We start from the raw sequence: 15,907 nt of genomic DNA, 5'->3' as shown, positions 1-15,907 counted from the left end.
CAACTACAAAGTAAAAATCTCCATTTTGAAAAAAGAAAAAAGGAATCGTCGGTAGGGGCGTGAGAGAAATATTTTATAGATAGTGGGGAAAAGGAGCAAAAGGTGTTTTTTTTTTTTAAAAAAAGTGAGTTTTGTATGCGTCGAAAAGGTGTGGATACACGTTTTTTCTGCTGCTGAAATGGGAAACTGTCATACCGTTGGACCAAACGAGGCCCTTGTGGTTTCAGGTAACGTAAACGCTTCGTGGTCGATGTGTGTTTAGCTGCTTGGCGCTTCAGGGTCGCTGAAGTAGAAGAAACGAAAAAATGTTTAATATAGCCATTATACGAAAAGCAACTAATGGCTTTTATTGTGTGCATTATAAAATGGGAAATAACGTGACCTGTTATATCACGGTAAAATCACCATGTGAAGCACTAAAGCGGGCGACAGCCCCGCGATCCTTGCCTCTTTAGGAAATCAGACGCATCTCCATGTTTTCTTTTCCCACATGTTGACGGGAGTACATGTATCTGGACAGTTAGGTCGAAATTTGGTAATAAGTGGACGAGCCAGCGTGTGTATCTTTCTGTATTTTTCCCCAGATAATTTATATTCTAGGTCCGCCGATTTCCTCTGTTAATACTCTATTATTGCAGTATTTCATCCGATTGCAGTGACGCTTGTTCAAGTACGAATACTAGTTTGTCAAGCAGCCTTTAGATGGTTTTGGTTTCCGCTGTTTATATTTCGGTTTCTACATGTGTGCTCACGAGTCTGGCTTTATATGATCATTTTAGTAAGAGTCAAACAAGCGTAATGTAACAGGGTAGGAACAGGACCACACGAAGCTGGACTTGATGTTTATTTGCACTGGTGGCTCACTGGTACTCTTGGCCTACAGGACTACAGCAGGATTAATTGAATTATGAGAGAAGGGCTTGTGCACGCTCCCGGATTTGCAGACTGCGTCTGTCACCACTGATGTTTCTAATACCCATAACACAGGGTACACAGAATATAGTCCTTAAAATTTTAAAAGCTACTGGCCATGTAGAAAACAAAACAAATATTAGAACCAGATAATAATAATTTCATGCATTCGCTATTGATTGTTTGAGAATCCTACTGTAGGTTCAAACTACGGTTTGGGAACGTGTTGCAGGAAAGATGTCCAGCACGCCTCTGTAACTGAATCGTTAAGTGCCGTTTCCTGTCTGATTCTCTTGTGATGAACAAATAACAACTTTGGGATTTTCCATTGTGCAAAAATCAGCATGTAATTCATCACTTCGAGGAATGTTGTTTAAGAGCAAAGTTGAGTGGGTGTGAGTTGCACATTCTGATCCTATGACCCGATTAGTCTCGGATGTCGAAAAGAAATAGCTTTGCTGTTTACATGTTTAGGGGCCAAAACACAACGTACTTTTCATGGCCTCAATTGTATATTAATGCCACCATCTCTCCATAGTGTGATTTAGGATATGCATGGCTTTTTGTCAAGAAAACTGAAGCTGGTAAAGGATTATTTGTAGTTTTCCTAAAGTGTCATTTATTGACGTGATTTATTGACCTGTAGAATGAATGCATTAGCAGGATAGTTGTCGCTTCAGCATTCCTCCATAAAATCAGTATGTTGATAATCATGTGACCAGACCAGAGTTACTATAGTTTTGTTTTTTTCCAATTTAGTTTTTACTTTTATTCCATTTTTGACTTTTTAAATCAGTTTAGTTTCAGTTTGTTACCAGAGTGGATTTTTTTTTGTTTCAGTTCAGTTTTTATTGTGTGAAAATGTTTAGTTTTATTTTAGTTTAATTAGTTTCAGTGTTAGTTTTCGTCTGTTTAGTTATTATTGTATAAAGGGCATATGTCAGAGGCAAGAGGAAAATCAGTACAGGTATTACACTATTTTTTGAAAGTCGTTGACTTGCAGTCTTTTACACATCCAAAATATCAATAAACACAGCCAATGATTCGTGTAATAAAATCAATAATAAAAGATAATAGTAATAAAACATGTAATAACATTTTACTTAACTAAAAATTACTAAAACTAAGACTATTTCTCCCTATTTTTTCATTTTAGTTAGATTTAAACATTTACAAAATTGTTTTAGTTAGTTTTATTTTATTTTTTTATTTTTTTAAAAAGTCTAGTTTTTACTTTTTAAGTCAACTAAAATGTTTTTCACATCTAGTTCTAATTTTACTTTAGTTTTAAACTCTAAAAATTTTGACCTCTTGTTCAAATTTAATTTAAATTTAATTTTAAGGTTTTGAGGTAAGAAACAGTAATATTCAGGTAATGTGATGTCCTGTATTGCAGACAAACTTAGTTATGGTATCACAGTAGTCACAGTTTTACCAAGGATAGTGTGTACTTTTTCTGGTTTATGTACACAAGTGCTGCTGTTTCCTGTCAGATGTTAGTCAGTCAGGCAGCAAAGTGCCCTGTTGTTGGAAGCTTAAAGGCCTGCTGCGTCATAAAGGAAGAGGTCTGCTACAGACCTATAATTTCAGATGTTGAACGGTTTACTAAAAGTATTTGAGTTAGGGAAGTATGTGTTAATAAGGATAGTCTACTCCTGGCCATCCTCCCCTTTCTGTTATCATGTGACAGCTGAGAATGTCACACTAATCACTCATGATTACACCATGACGCTGAGGCTAGTGAAAGGGGCTGCCTAACCTAACTCAGTCTCATTTGGAAACTCTTGTCAGTGTCATTTTTAGAGGTTAGGAGGGTAATGGCTTATAAAATATTGAAAATAGTTTTATTGGTTCTGCAAACTTACTGATGAGGTGGCTCAACAGGTTACATTTAATTAAATGAACAACCGCTATCAGAGAAATCACATGCTGCACCACATGTGCAGCATGTCCCTTCATATTTTAGTCTCTGTTGTTTGGATCAATATTGAGATCTTACATTTTCAACATGGTTGCTGGATACATTTATATCTTCAAAACAAAAAAATGTATTTTTATGTAAATGTATTTTCTTGCTCTTAATAAAACATAAACTAACATTCAAGTGAACTAAACAGCAGCCTGGCAGAATTTGGACTTGGACTCTGGTGAGGCAAAATGAGAGAGGTTGTGCTGAAAGGCAAAACGAGAATTATTGCAAAACAGAATGCATCACAATAATGATGATTATTATTGCACAATTAAAACTGGATAATACGTTTTAATTGTCCTTGGAATCCACAGTTGTAATAATAACAAACCCACAAAATCAGAAAGAATGGTTCCATGAGGCTGATGTATTTAAATGAGAGCTTGAGTGTTTCACCCTTTACCTGCTTTGTTTTGGAGAACCTTTCTCACGTAGCTGCTGTGGGTGATGTGGTTGGAAGATTGAGAGAAGGGTTTTTGGTTTTCTGTCTTAAAGCTACACATGATCCTGTTTAGAAACTGAGTGCAGAACAGAAAAGTGGGTCACTAATTGATCCTTTTCAAAACAGTGATACTAATTTCGGTTTGCATTAAATTTGCTTCTAGAGTTAGAAGTGTGCATTAGTATGAATTCGGGTGGTTTGTGCACAAAGTTTAAAAGAACCCAGACTGGATGTCATATTGAAAAAGTCACATACAACAGCATGTGACCTTTTGCTACATTGATTGCAGCCATGTGATGTGTTTTATATGTGTTGCTCCAAAGGTGGCTGCTGTGGCTCAGATCAGAAGACTTATGTCGTGGGAGGCTGGGCATGGGGCTGGTGGCTCGTCTCTGACATCCAGAGGTAAGATCTGTCTGTTCTAGCTTTAACCTGAACAAATGTGCTCACAAACTCAATCAGGAAACTTTTAAGATGAGGGTATCTGCAGGTCCCCACAAAAGGTTCTATAATACCTTTATGTCCTTATGGTCATGACTCAAGGTTTTTTAAGAGAACAAACACAAAAGATCTATGAACCATATGAAGAGCCATAATCAAGCAAGTTATGAGATCATTTATAAATATTCATGAATGGTAATAGTTGTATAGGATTTTTTTTTACAGGGTTTTGCTGTTCAGAGATCTTTTAAGTTAATAAATTCAAGAGTTAATTTGTTTTCCCACCTTACACTGTGAGTTAATCAGATAATTTCAACAAAGACATGGTGATGTAGTATACGTCTCCTGTTTATCTAATTGGATTATGTTTGGCTAGACCCCTTTTATTAGGGCACATGCCCCTGTAAGATCTCAGCTTTGCATTTTGAGTAACAAGGGCTTGTGTTTGGATTTTCAAATAGATAGACAGATATCTATCGGTCTGTCTGTCTGTCTGTTATATTTGTGCACAATAAGTAGTTGACTTAAGTCATTACTTTTGTTGTTCAGTTATGGTTATCATTAAGAGGAGAAGAGTGCAAATGTGCAATACTTTATCAGTTCAGTCTAGTTTCCTAATAGTTACGTGCAGGCTGTGATTTTTAGCCCTAAAACATACTGAGAATGTAGATATTTTATTAAGATTGCTATATTTTTACCTTTTAGCCATAAATTCCTCAGTAATTGTTAGTGATGCAGCAGTATTGCAGTGACAGTAGGCCAATAGTGAGTTAAGTAAAGTTAACAAGTAAAGATCATATAGATTTTTAAGTTTTCTTTGGTCTTGCTCTAAACAACTGTGTTGTCGACTTTGTATTAAAACAGAAGCACTAAAAGAGATTGTGTATGTCCTCATTACAGTAAGGATTTGGATCAGTTTGAAAGAATGATTGTTAACGGGTAATCATGTGACAATCTCAGATGATCTCTTGTGCAGTAATTCAAAAGTAATGTAATATGATGTAATGTAGTAATGTAATGAATTGCCTCTATAGGAAATAAATAATGTAGTGCATTAATTATCAAAGATGAATAATATATATTGACATCAAATTATATGAAACTAAAAGTTAATAAAAAACTTTAATTTTGTGCAAGTCATTTTGTAACTTTATTTTATAACGTGTGTGTGTGTGTGTGTGTGCACACCTAAACATATTCCCATACATATACACACACACAAAACAGAAGACATTATTCAGAGTTTAATGATGAATAAATAAGCTATTTGTGGCTAATAGAAACGCTCTAATATTAGAAACTAGTGTTTAACAGATTAGTGAGAATTGCAGCTGAGTATAGTCTGCTTTTTTCCAGCACCAATGAAGAAGCATTAGTGGAAAGACAAACAGATGTTTCGTAATGATGATCTGAGGGAGAAGTACTAACAATATTTGTAAAACTACTGTAAACTGAAAATGAGCTAAACTCCTGTTCTGAAATAAAAGCCATCAAAGGAAATATAAACCTGCGAGAAGCTACTCACTAATGGTTTCATAATGAGCTACACCAAATTAAATTTGTGCCTCTTTGTTTCTCTGCCAGAAACCGAAAACAAGCTCTTTAGTTGGCTCTTGTTCATATATATTCCATATCAAGAAATAAAAACTGCTCCTTTTGTTTTTGTTCAGATGTCATATGCTGTATAGCATAATCCTGTAAAAAAGCAGCATTGATACTTCTTGTCTGTGGAAGTCCTGATATTAACTATCTTTTGTTTGCCTGCCTCTTTATTTCAACTTTGCTAACTTGCTTTGCTTTGTGTCATATTGATCTTGCCCTTTCTCAGTCCTTGTGTGCCTCCTTCACACCCATTTCGCTATAAGTGCTGCTCATTGGCTCTAGTTGCTAGGAAACATAATGGTTTGACCTTAAAAACAAGATGCAAAAGTTGAAACATGTCTGGATTTATCTCCATTTAGAGTTAAGTAGTCTCAGGAATCCCTTCTTATATTTTTAGTATTAATATTATTAAGAGCAGCAGGAAGGATCTTGTGCCACTCAGAGTAGTAGTCATCATGTCTGCTAACAGCCCTGTGTGCATAAGCCAGTAGCTGGACAGCATTATTATGGTGCTGGTGGTGGTGGAGGACTTCCTGCTTGTGATGCAGTAATCTTGTTAATGTTGAGTTGAGGCTCCTCACTCATTGATCCAGTTCTCTTGGAAAGAAAGGGAGGTGGAGCTGTTCAGCAGAGTCTCTGGTTCCCAGTGTTGCTGCAGTCATCCTCCCATGTCTTTGACTGAAACTGACCCAAACAACTTGGTATGAATGTAGTGTGTTTATCATAATACAAGGGTGGTAAGCCTCTTTTATCTGCTCTGAAACATAGTCATATGTAAACAGTTCAGTGTTGAAGCACGGGATAGGATCGTTTGTAATGGACATTCCTGTGTATTTGTGATGCAAACGTAAAGGATCAAGGATCCTGTTAACACTGGCTTGTAGGGCTGGGCGATATATCAAAAATTTATCGTTACCGAAATTTATGACTCTCATCGACGTCATTTTGCCCATGTCGGTAAATTCGGTATTTTAAAAAAAAGGAAAAGGCATGTGCAGGTTGGCAATGTTCATGTCCCTTTAAGACGCTGTGCTACGTTACAGACTTGACGGGGTGGAGTCACATGACTCTACTACCTTTTTATGCTGGGCAGACACTGTGCGATTTTTTTTTTCAGTCGCGCGATTCAGCTCCTGCTCAAACTGTACGATTGACTCGCAGGGGTTAGAAGTTCATAGGTCACGATGCAGGGTCTCACACTATACTGATGCTCTGATGCGACCTGAGTGCTCACACTGTGCGTCCATAAAATGAAGGTTATAACAGAAATTCTGTCGCTTGCTCTCTCTGTCTTTCACTCACACAGACACGCACACCACCACCATCAACTTTGCTAAATTGCTAATGAAAAACATTGATCAGGCAGCTGTGATTGAGCAGCAATGTAGATCCAACTATTTTCACGGTTGTTGTGGTCGTGATAATTTTGTGAGGCCACATCGAAAAGGCTCGGATGAGCTTTCCAAAGTTCTACAAGTTGTGCCTCCATCGCTTGTGTCCAGATCACACGCTGCACTGCCGTGCTGCGCCGTCTTTTTCGCTGACATTTGTGTTTGCGCGTGCGCAGTGTGACAAACTGCGGTGACACCCTCACGACGGTCGCGAGGATTTCAAACAGGTTTGAAATCCTCACGACCAAGCGATTGATGATCGGGAGCTCGTCGTGAGGTGTCAATCGCTTCTCGTTACCCCACGTATACTATACGATGCATGACGCACGATGAAGGCCAAAATCGGGCCGATCGCCAAAACGGTCGCACGACTCAAAAATCGGCTCAAAATGGGCCAAAAATCGCACAGTGTAAGCCCAGCATAACAAGACGAGACACGGGTGAACAAATGGAGGACGATTTAAATGTTGAAGCAGCAGCGACGGAGGTAGAGCTGGTGGAGGAGGAAGAGGAGACGCTTGTTAACAAAAAAAAATGCATCATCAATTGTTTGGCAACATTTTGGATTCAACAAGGATGATATTGATCAAAAAATTGTTAAATGTAAACTCTGCAAAAAGACTGTTGCGTCAAGTCAAGGTAACACAACCAACCTCTTCCACCACCTGCAGCACAAGTTTTTGTTTAAGAGTTTATAGTTTTCACTAGTCACATGGCAGTGCTTAGTATTTATTATAGTTTTTTCTGTGTTCAATTGACATTTGTGTTTGTGACATTATTTGTTTACAAGTTATAGTACCTCAAGGCCTTAGCAGAGATAGGCCTTTGTCCATGATGGCATTACATTTGCACAATCATTGTTTACTTTGTGAATAGCCAATGTGAAACATATTTATTATTAAACTATTTTGTTTACAAGGGATACACATTTTTTAGAGAGCATGGTTACATATTGTATCCTACACTTTTTATTTTGTTCAGTTAATAAATCTTAACCACTAAAAGTACTTACTACTATTGTCTTCATTTATTTTCAGTGACATTTTACAGTCCTTTAAAGTGGTAATAATATAATTGCAATTAATAGGTCTAGGGGGAATAATATTATCAAAATAACTGGAGGAACTATGCTGCCTGCCACAGCCCCATTAAATGAAAAAAAAAAAACGTTTGTTTTTTTTGGCACTTGGGGTGGTTATCGTCCATTTATCGTTATCGAGGTTAACTGCTCAATTTATCGTGATATTGATTTTAGGCCATATCGCCCAGCCCTACTGGCTTGATTCCATTAGTGATGTTGTGTGTTATCACACTTCATTTAAATTGTTTATAACAGCGACTATGACAAAAATTATGGTTTTAAAAGCGGTATCATCAGCAGCACATCATATGTAAAACAGGCTTAAAACCAGCAAAGCAGAAGGGCAAGTTTTGTGTTTTGCCCTTTCTCGCTTTTCTCTGCCTCTTGACCTTCGCTACTGTTATTCCTAACAGCTGTTGTCCAACTTACTGTTTTTGCCTTTGCTATCCCCGCTGCCTGCCTGCCTGCCTGCCTACGTAGAATGTCTCTGGAGGTTATGACCATCCTCTGTCGCTGTGAGAATATCGAAACCTCGGAGGGTGTACCCCTGGATGTGACAGGGGTGGCTCAGGTAATACATTTCAGAAGGCTGGGGGGGAAAAAAAAGAAAAAAAAAGCAGTGGCTGGTGTTTGAGGCCGAAGGAAGACAAAAGGTGATGGTTCAGCTAATCGGCTAACATTGTCTGTGTGTTTTCATCCTCTTTTCTTCTTTCTTCTGCAGTCAGAGGAGACAGTCAGCTGTTAATAACTTTGCTGTAATGCTGTGCTCTGAGTCACCTTCAGCAACGGGGCCTCTAAATGAATGCTATAGAAATTAAAAAGAGGATATCAGAAGTCCAGAGACCAATCACAACTAATATAATAAGGCTAATTTTTAAATCAAATGCAACTCCTTAATGCAAAATCGATTGGATTGTGGATGGCATCTCATTTTGCTCCGTTGTTAGTGATCTGGAGTCCTTGGGTGAATGGTTTCACTTTGTCTTGTTTTTCTTTTCTTGTGTTCAGTCCCTTCCCCTCATTTGCTTTCCCTGAGATCATGTCAATTTTTATTTTATATTTTTCCACATTCTTCACAGGATAACGCTTGAGATTATGACCCTGCAGCCCAAGTGTGATGATGTAGAGACAGCGGAGGGTGTAGCTATTACTGTCACTGGGGTGGCTCAGGTAAATCACCACACATTTTTGGGACTCCCAGTTCAGATTTCACTAACCCCTCCCTCCCTCCCTTTCTCTGGCATCAGCCTCTAATCACAGCTGAGGTGGTATTTCATACAGGGGTCTCAAGTGCGTATGTGTAACATAATCTGACCAAGCTGGAGTCGAATTGACAATAGCACTGTGTCAAATGCTTCCTTATTTATTTTTGTAAAACCATAGGCAATATTATACAACTTCAGCTGGTATTCTGTGTCCGAGTCTTCAAACTTGATTTTCTGATTTGTAATTTGTCACCCCACTGCTCCCTGCAGCAGTACACCCCCACCAATTTTCTATGCTGATGATACAGTGTTATTTTCAGTCTTTCAGTGAATTAGCATGGCACACAAAAATGGGTCTATGAAAAGCCTAATTGGTGTTTTGTGGTCAATCTCAGTATATTATGTTATTTTGTATGCTGTTTATTTCTGCTTTTTTTTTTTTTTAATTATTCAGTTCTGGGTCTGTCACATTTTTGTTTAAAATTCACAGACGCTAAAGAATAACTTGGGTAGTCACAATACCAAAACATCTGAGAAGCAGTGTATCATATGTTGGATCCATATTATTGCACTAGGTGTCACTGGAATTTGCAGGGGAGTTTTTAAATAGTCATCTTCTTGCGCACCTCCAGACTTCTTCCAGTGCAGCTGCTATTCTCAGAGGCTCTGTGGGAATTGTGCTCTTAGCTTTTTCATTCGTGCCTCTTCAGTGTGCGCCCCGCACACCAGGTATATCAGAATTGGCTCGGTTTGTCCCCACCATAACCTTTTTCTTTCTTCTGACCACTACTCATGCTATGGCCTTCAACTGGGTCGGAATTGTCTCCAGGACCCAGATTGACTACCTTTTCTTTTCAAATATTCATCTATTGCTATTATGTGCTGCTTTGTCTCACTCGCAGCATGACTACGTCATTTTTTTCTTCGTCTTCTGTTTTACTGGCAACCCATTTAATTGGAGGAAGAAGAAGCCAGTTGCTTAGAGTACCAATCAGGGGAAACCAGATAATCTTCCATGACCCCTTGATCCCCTCATGGCACACCTATGTGCTGCAGCACAGTGGTTGGGAAACACTGCGATAGAGGACTCTAAATTATTGTGGATCATAATGCAGGCTCTTACTACCAGCCCAGATTTAGGCCTTACTGCCTGGCATGAACATTATAGATTCTTTCAAAGAAAAGTCCTCTTTAGTCTGTGGATCGTAGGACGAGTTCCACTTTTCAGTGGTCTGAGATGACAGTCATGTCAGTTTTACAGAAGTTGATGTTTTCTGTCTTAAACTACTTAAAGTCCTCATGAAAATGCAGACACACCTGAAATTTCTGTGTTTGATTTTTTTTTTTCAATTGTTCTGATGATGTAAATAATATTTGTAAAATGGTTAGAACAGGACCCCCAGGTACTGAGCTACCAATAGCAGCTGCAGTGTTCCAAAGGTGCCCAAGGAGACATGCTTCAAGGGTAAATTGTCCAGATTTATATAATCTCTATTTATTTATTCATACTTAGACCCCTGTGTTAAAACCACAGAGTCAACTTTTATTATAAGACACTTGCCTCACTCTATAACAAAGAAAAAACCTGAGCACTTTCCTGTTACACCATCCAGATGAACCAACAGAGATACCACATCAGATTTTGTTCATACCGTTTCAAATTAAGATAACACTGTATATATTGTTTTTTACCTTTATGCTTTGTGTGAAGAACTAAGGTGTGTTGCTTATGAAATCCATGAAGTGCTATAGAGAAAGTTACATTTTATTTATGTAATTAACACATTTTGAACTCTTAAAGAAATATAACGAAAGGAAAGACACCCAGCTGAACTAAAATGATCCATGTAGCAAACAAAAAATATTGTGAGCCGCCACCCTTATATCGCCTTTGGGCTTTTGGAGCCTTGACCTGACTTTTAAAAAATAATTGGGGAAAAAAAGCACTATGCTGCTAAAAAAAAAGAAGAAAAATAGATATTTGCAAAATTCTGCCTAAATATGTATTTTACCAGGTTAAGATGTGTGGCGGGGCGTGGTCTGCAGCGCCGCTGAAAGGGAGGCGGACGCACCTGAGCGGCACCCGCAATCACGCCTCGCTGCCTTAACGTCTGTGCCATCTATGCTGTTGTTGGTGTGTGTCGGGCTGTGAGCTGAAAAGCTACAGCTGTATGCTACAGCAACCGTGTGTGAAAAGTGGTCAATAAAGAGATGCTGAAAAGCGTGTTCATGCAAACATCATCGGGTCTGCTGTGATATGTTTACAATGGGACTTCTGCTCCTGAACCTCTGCGCATATCCCATATGCGCACAGCGTCTGCAAATCGGGGCTGTACGAAGTCACTTTCATCTTTACGCAGGACTGTAAGCTGTCATCTATGAGGCGTGAGCGGTGTTTGTTTTTAACATAGTTCATGGTGGAGAACAGCTGCTGACATAATGTGGATCCGAAGATCCATAATTGGCCTACCTGGGGTTGAAAGTCTCGATAAATGCACGCCATTTCGGCAGGTATACCGGCTTCCGCGAGTGTGACGCTTATTTAGAGCGATAAAAAATAATAAAATATAATTTTATTTTTATATTTCAATATCACAGTAATCTTCCAATTTAGGAGTACAAGTTTAAAAAAAAGAACTAACATAAATAAAATACAGTTCAGCTAAATACTTCAAATTTATTTTCCCAAACCACGCCGAGCCGCAGTATAAGGACTAAAGAGCCGCAGGTTGCCGACCCCTGGCTTACACCATAGGTGCCCTCCTAAAAATCATACTGCACATCAGGATAACAGTGACTTCAGCGATACCAAGGCTACAAGACCGATAGTTCAGCATTGCCTCTACACGTGCCTGATGCTGATTGGCACTGTTTGTAGTGAAAATAGAAGCAAACTGTCTTATCCTCTGCAATTGTCTCTTTGTTACTAGAAGAAGAAATTGAGGAGTAGCGGGGCTACAGGCTGACTTTTTAACTAATAGCTTCTTTATGCCCTATGCCTTTTACGTAGCACCATTTAAATCAACATTTCACATTATTTTTGCTGTCTTAAATGTATTACTTAAAGCTACTTTCAGCTGCTCATTTATTCACAAGTGAAGGTTTTACTTGCAGAGCAGCATGTACAGGATTTTTCTTTCCCCAGTTTATGATGGCAAAAACTTATTGTTGACTCTTCACTCTAATCATTCTCTGCTTATTCAAACCAATTCTAACTGCGCCCTGGTGTGTCAGCTTATGGTAATTCAAAAATAGTAGAGAATATTTGCATTGGTGAACTAATTATTTCGTGTAACACAAAGCAAACCTCATAACCTCGCTTAAAGCAGTGCATGAAGTAAAGTAAGCACAATACTGCACAGCTGCTTTCATTCTGTCAGTCACATTAATTCCACAGATGCTGAAGTACAAATCAAAACCCATGTAGCCAGGCAGCGCTCCCTGGCCTTGGACTTTGCCTACAAACAGAGTCAAGACTCCAGAATGTCTTATTTTGCCTTGTAGATACTTTTTAAGCACAAATGTTGACTGAGTTCTAATTTGTAATAGAAAGCAATTATTTTGTGGATTTTCTGTTTAAGAAAATGTACGTATCATCACAGTGTTTTGTGCATTTCCATATCTTGCTCTTAATTACTTCCTGAATTTTTTCTTTGCCCGCATGCCATTAGTTCTTTTGTTTGAATGATGACGCCTCATTATCAGTTCTCTGTTTTGACCACCATTTTGCCACTGTATGTTCCTCTTCTCTGTGTTTTTCTACATGTGTGCTGACAATGAGGCCACTGTCTGGAGTTGAAAACCCCCCCACTTTCACACAGTTTACTTCCAGCAGACTCATAATGGTGTCCGTCAGATTGGTCCAGTCTAAGCCAAAGCCACTGTGAAATTTGTGTCCCATGGTAACAGCAAAGTCTTTCCTAATTCAAAGAGACAAATGAATTAGACTTGGTGGGAGACATCCATTTAAAGGAAATGAGCAGAATTTCAATCTAGGATGTGCGTTTCATTTCTGTATTGAATTCTTCAATCATATTTTGCCTTGTTACTTTAGGTAGGACTGTTTTTGAATCCTTCGATAACTTAATAGTCAATTTGCACTGGAAGGACCTAACAAATTTTAAAAAACAAAACTGTCTACTGAGATTCTTTTCTGTACAGTCTGTGCATTTAGAGGAGGCAGGAGGAAGGGTGGTGTTACAAGTTGGAGTGGGGCTAGGTAGCAGATTAAGAGCTCAGGGCAACAAATGAAAATTGTTCAAGTCTTTATTCCAATGTCAGCCGTTGCACAGCGCCCCCTGCTGTCTGTTAGAGCTTTCCTTGGCTGTCTTGTGGCCTTTTCTGTTTTCTGGAAGTGACGACAGTCTTTCCTGACTTTGTGTTGCCCTTATTTCTGTTATGAGTGCATGTTGTAAAACATACCCGTGTGCAGACCTCTCGCCTAAGGACCCAGCTCACTCTTTTCTTTTCTTACAGCTCTGATGGACAACAATTTTATCCCAAACCTTTTTAACCCATTTTTTGATTACATGACTGTCTGTTTGTAAATGATCTCTCTTTCTATCACTGACTGTTTCTATCTTTTAAACCTCAGGTCAGTGACATTCATTTTTCTTTGTTTCTTTCTTGTTGTTTTTTTTTTTTAAATGTTACGTGTCCATCATATTTTTCTCCCCTGTTTATTTCTATATATTTGAATTAACCTGTGCAACATTGATGTGAAAATCTAAGTCCTTGCATTTAAGAAGAGCAAAAAATCTAAAAGCAGAATACTGACTTCATCTGACATTAGACGGCCATGTATTCTGTAAAAGCCATAATAACATTTCCAAAATACTTTTATTGAAAATGGAGAGATGCTGTAAAAAAATTATTTACTCCCTTCCCAATTTCTTAGATTTTTGCATCTGTATCGTGCTGACATGTTTCAGATCGGCAAACAAATTTTAATATTAGGCAAATATAACTCGAGAATGAGACAACATACGATTTTCAACCTGATACCAAAGGTCCATCTACTAAAAATCAGAGGTCAAGTTTTCTCAAAATCTTGTGAACGTAATAAATCGAGAATGATGTCACCTGTGATTTTCAAAATGATGAGAAAGGTGAATGTAGTAGGAGGCTGACGGGTAACACTGGCAGCCAGCAGCATTTTTAAATGATTTCATTTATTAAAGGAAAAAAGTTATCAAAACAACCTGGCCCTATCTGAAAAGTGTATCTCAGGGTAAGACAGGGTATCTTTGTCTAATATTGAAATTGGTTTTAACTGAAAAATGTTAAAATAAATAAATTAAATATTAATTAAATACATTTCACGGCATTGTATTTACTCTATAAATAAGTATATCAATTACAAGAAATTTGTTTAAATGAAATGTGAGTCGTGTGGATCGACTTTACCCAAAGGCAAACTAAGAAAGTATTGTTGAACATTTGTTTGGCCATGTCATTGATGGCTGACAGTTTTGGCTTCCTCTTTTAGGTGGGCTGACAGCATGCAAGATGTTCTTCAAACATTTTGCTGATTACTATGTCCATAGTTCTTTTCATGTGTAAAAAGCATAATGACATGCATACATCCAACACACACTGGCATAATAATAATAATGATAACAATAATAACAATAACAATAATAACAACTGTTATTATTATTATTGATATTATTGTGAATTTTAGGCTTTGTAATTTCAGCTCTTTGCATTACTGATGCAATGAAGGTGAACAGAAAAAAAAATACATTCTAAGTAAAAGGATTTTAAAAAATCTTTGTATAATATTAAAAGCTAGTATGTGTTGTCCTTATGTGTGCCACACCTGTGTGTTGTGCCTGTCTTTGTGTATTCACAAACACAGGCACAATGAATGATGTTCTCTGTCCATGTTGGCGTTAGGTGAAGGTGATGACTGAAAAAGAACTGCTCGGTTATGCCTGCGAACAGTTCCTGGGAAAGTCAGTCATGGAGATCAAGAGTGTTATCCTGCAGACCCTAGAGGGTCACCTGCGTGCCATCCTTGGTGGGTAGCTTCTCCAAACCATATGGTGACTCTGTGGTGTTTTCCTGCTTTTTGTTCTTTTTGGTATCTGCGCCATATGACTATGACAGTGATTGGAGGATTTTTTTTCCCCCTCTTGACATATTGGCCCTATTTGTCAGTGTGTTTGGTTTTATTCAAATGTATTACAGGACCATGATTTTTGAGGCACTAAACACACTGACCGATCTTCCAGGCACGCTAACTGTTGAGCAGATTTACCAAGACAGAGACAAATTTGCCTCCTTGGTACGAGAGGTGGCAGCACCTGATGTTGGCCGCATGGGTATCGAGATTCTCAGCTTCACCATCAAGGTATAAGAAAGAGAACGTCAAGTTCATGTTATTCTGACTCTATTTTTCAAATATTTGTTTGTTTGCTTTTTAATTTCATTAGGTTAACTGCCTAGAACTGTGTACATTAGTGTTAACCTTTCTTCCTTAAAGGATGTATATGATAAAGTGGACTATCTGAGCTCGCTGGGTAAAACTCAGACAGCTGCAGTACAGAGGGATGCAGACATCGGAGTAGCAGAGGCAGAGAGAGATGCTGGCATTAGGGTAAGAAAAGCTTTAAGACGACGTTAAAACTTCTATCATCTATTGCTAATGGCTATTATTACATTAAGAAACCACCATACAGCACCTGATCCATCTCTCTGTCATTAGTTGTTGCACTCTGTCTTTTACAGGAAGCTGAATGTAAGAAAGAAATGATGGATGTCAAGTTCGTCGCAGACACCAAAATGGCTGACTCCAAAAGAGAGCTGGAAATGCAGAAAGCTTCTTTCAATCAGGAAGTGAACACAAAGGTATGAAGTTGT

The 15,907-nt window shown here is 38.2% G+C and overlaps 1 protein-coding gene across 4 annotated transcripts in view; it reads left to right on the top strand.

The window, feature by feature from the left end:
• Positions 1-15,907, top strand: part of LOC147321319 (flotillin-2a) — a 22,735-nt gene continuing 6,828 nt past the window's right edge. The window contains exons 1-7 of one of the 4 annotated variants that reach the window (XM_086309724.1): positions 1-227; positions 3,647-3,728; positions 8,319-8,409; positions 14,942-15,065; positions 15,280-15,398; positions 15,531-15,644; positions 15,776-15,895. In XM_086309724.1, coding sequence (XP_086165850.1) covers positions 179-227; positions 3,647-3,728; positions 8,319-8,409; positions 14,942-15,065; positions 15,280-15,398; positions 15,531-15,644; positions 15,776-15,895 — 699 coding nt within the window. In that variant the 5' untranslated portion in view covers positions 1-178. Of the gene's footprint in view, positions 228-3,646; positions 3,729-8,318; positions 8,410-8,917; positions 9,009-9,067; positions 12,946-14,941; positions 15,066-15,279; positions 15,399-15,530; positions 15,645-15,775; positions 15,896-15,907 lie in introns of those variants that run through there. The other 3 variants (XM_086309723.1, XM_086309725.1, XM_086309726.1) reach the window with 3 other exon arrangements.

This window comes from Aulonocara sp. 'chitande type north' Nkhata Bay, linkage group LG10 (genome assembly GCF_057382095.1).
Source record: "Aulonocara sp. 'chitande type north' Nkhata Bay isolate Kocher_YH1m ecotype deep benthic linkage group LG10, A_spYH_male_GT1.1, whole genome shotgun sequence".
Taxonomy (NCBI): domain Eukaryota; kingdom Metazoa; phylum Chordata; class Actinopteri; order Cichliformes; family Cichlidae; genus Aulonocara; species Aulonocara sp. 'chitande type north' Nkhata Bay.
Note: the sequence above shows the minus strand (reverse complement) of the source record. Positions and strands in the feature narration are given on the sequence as shown.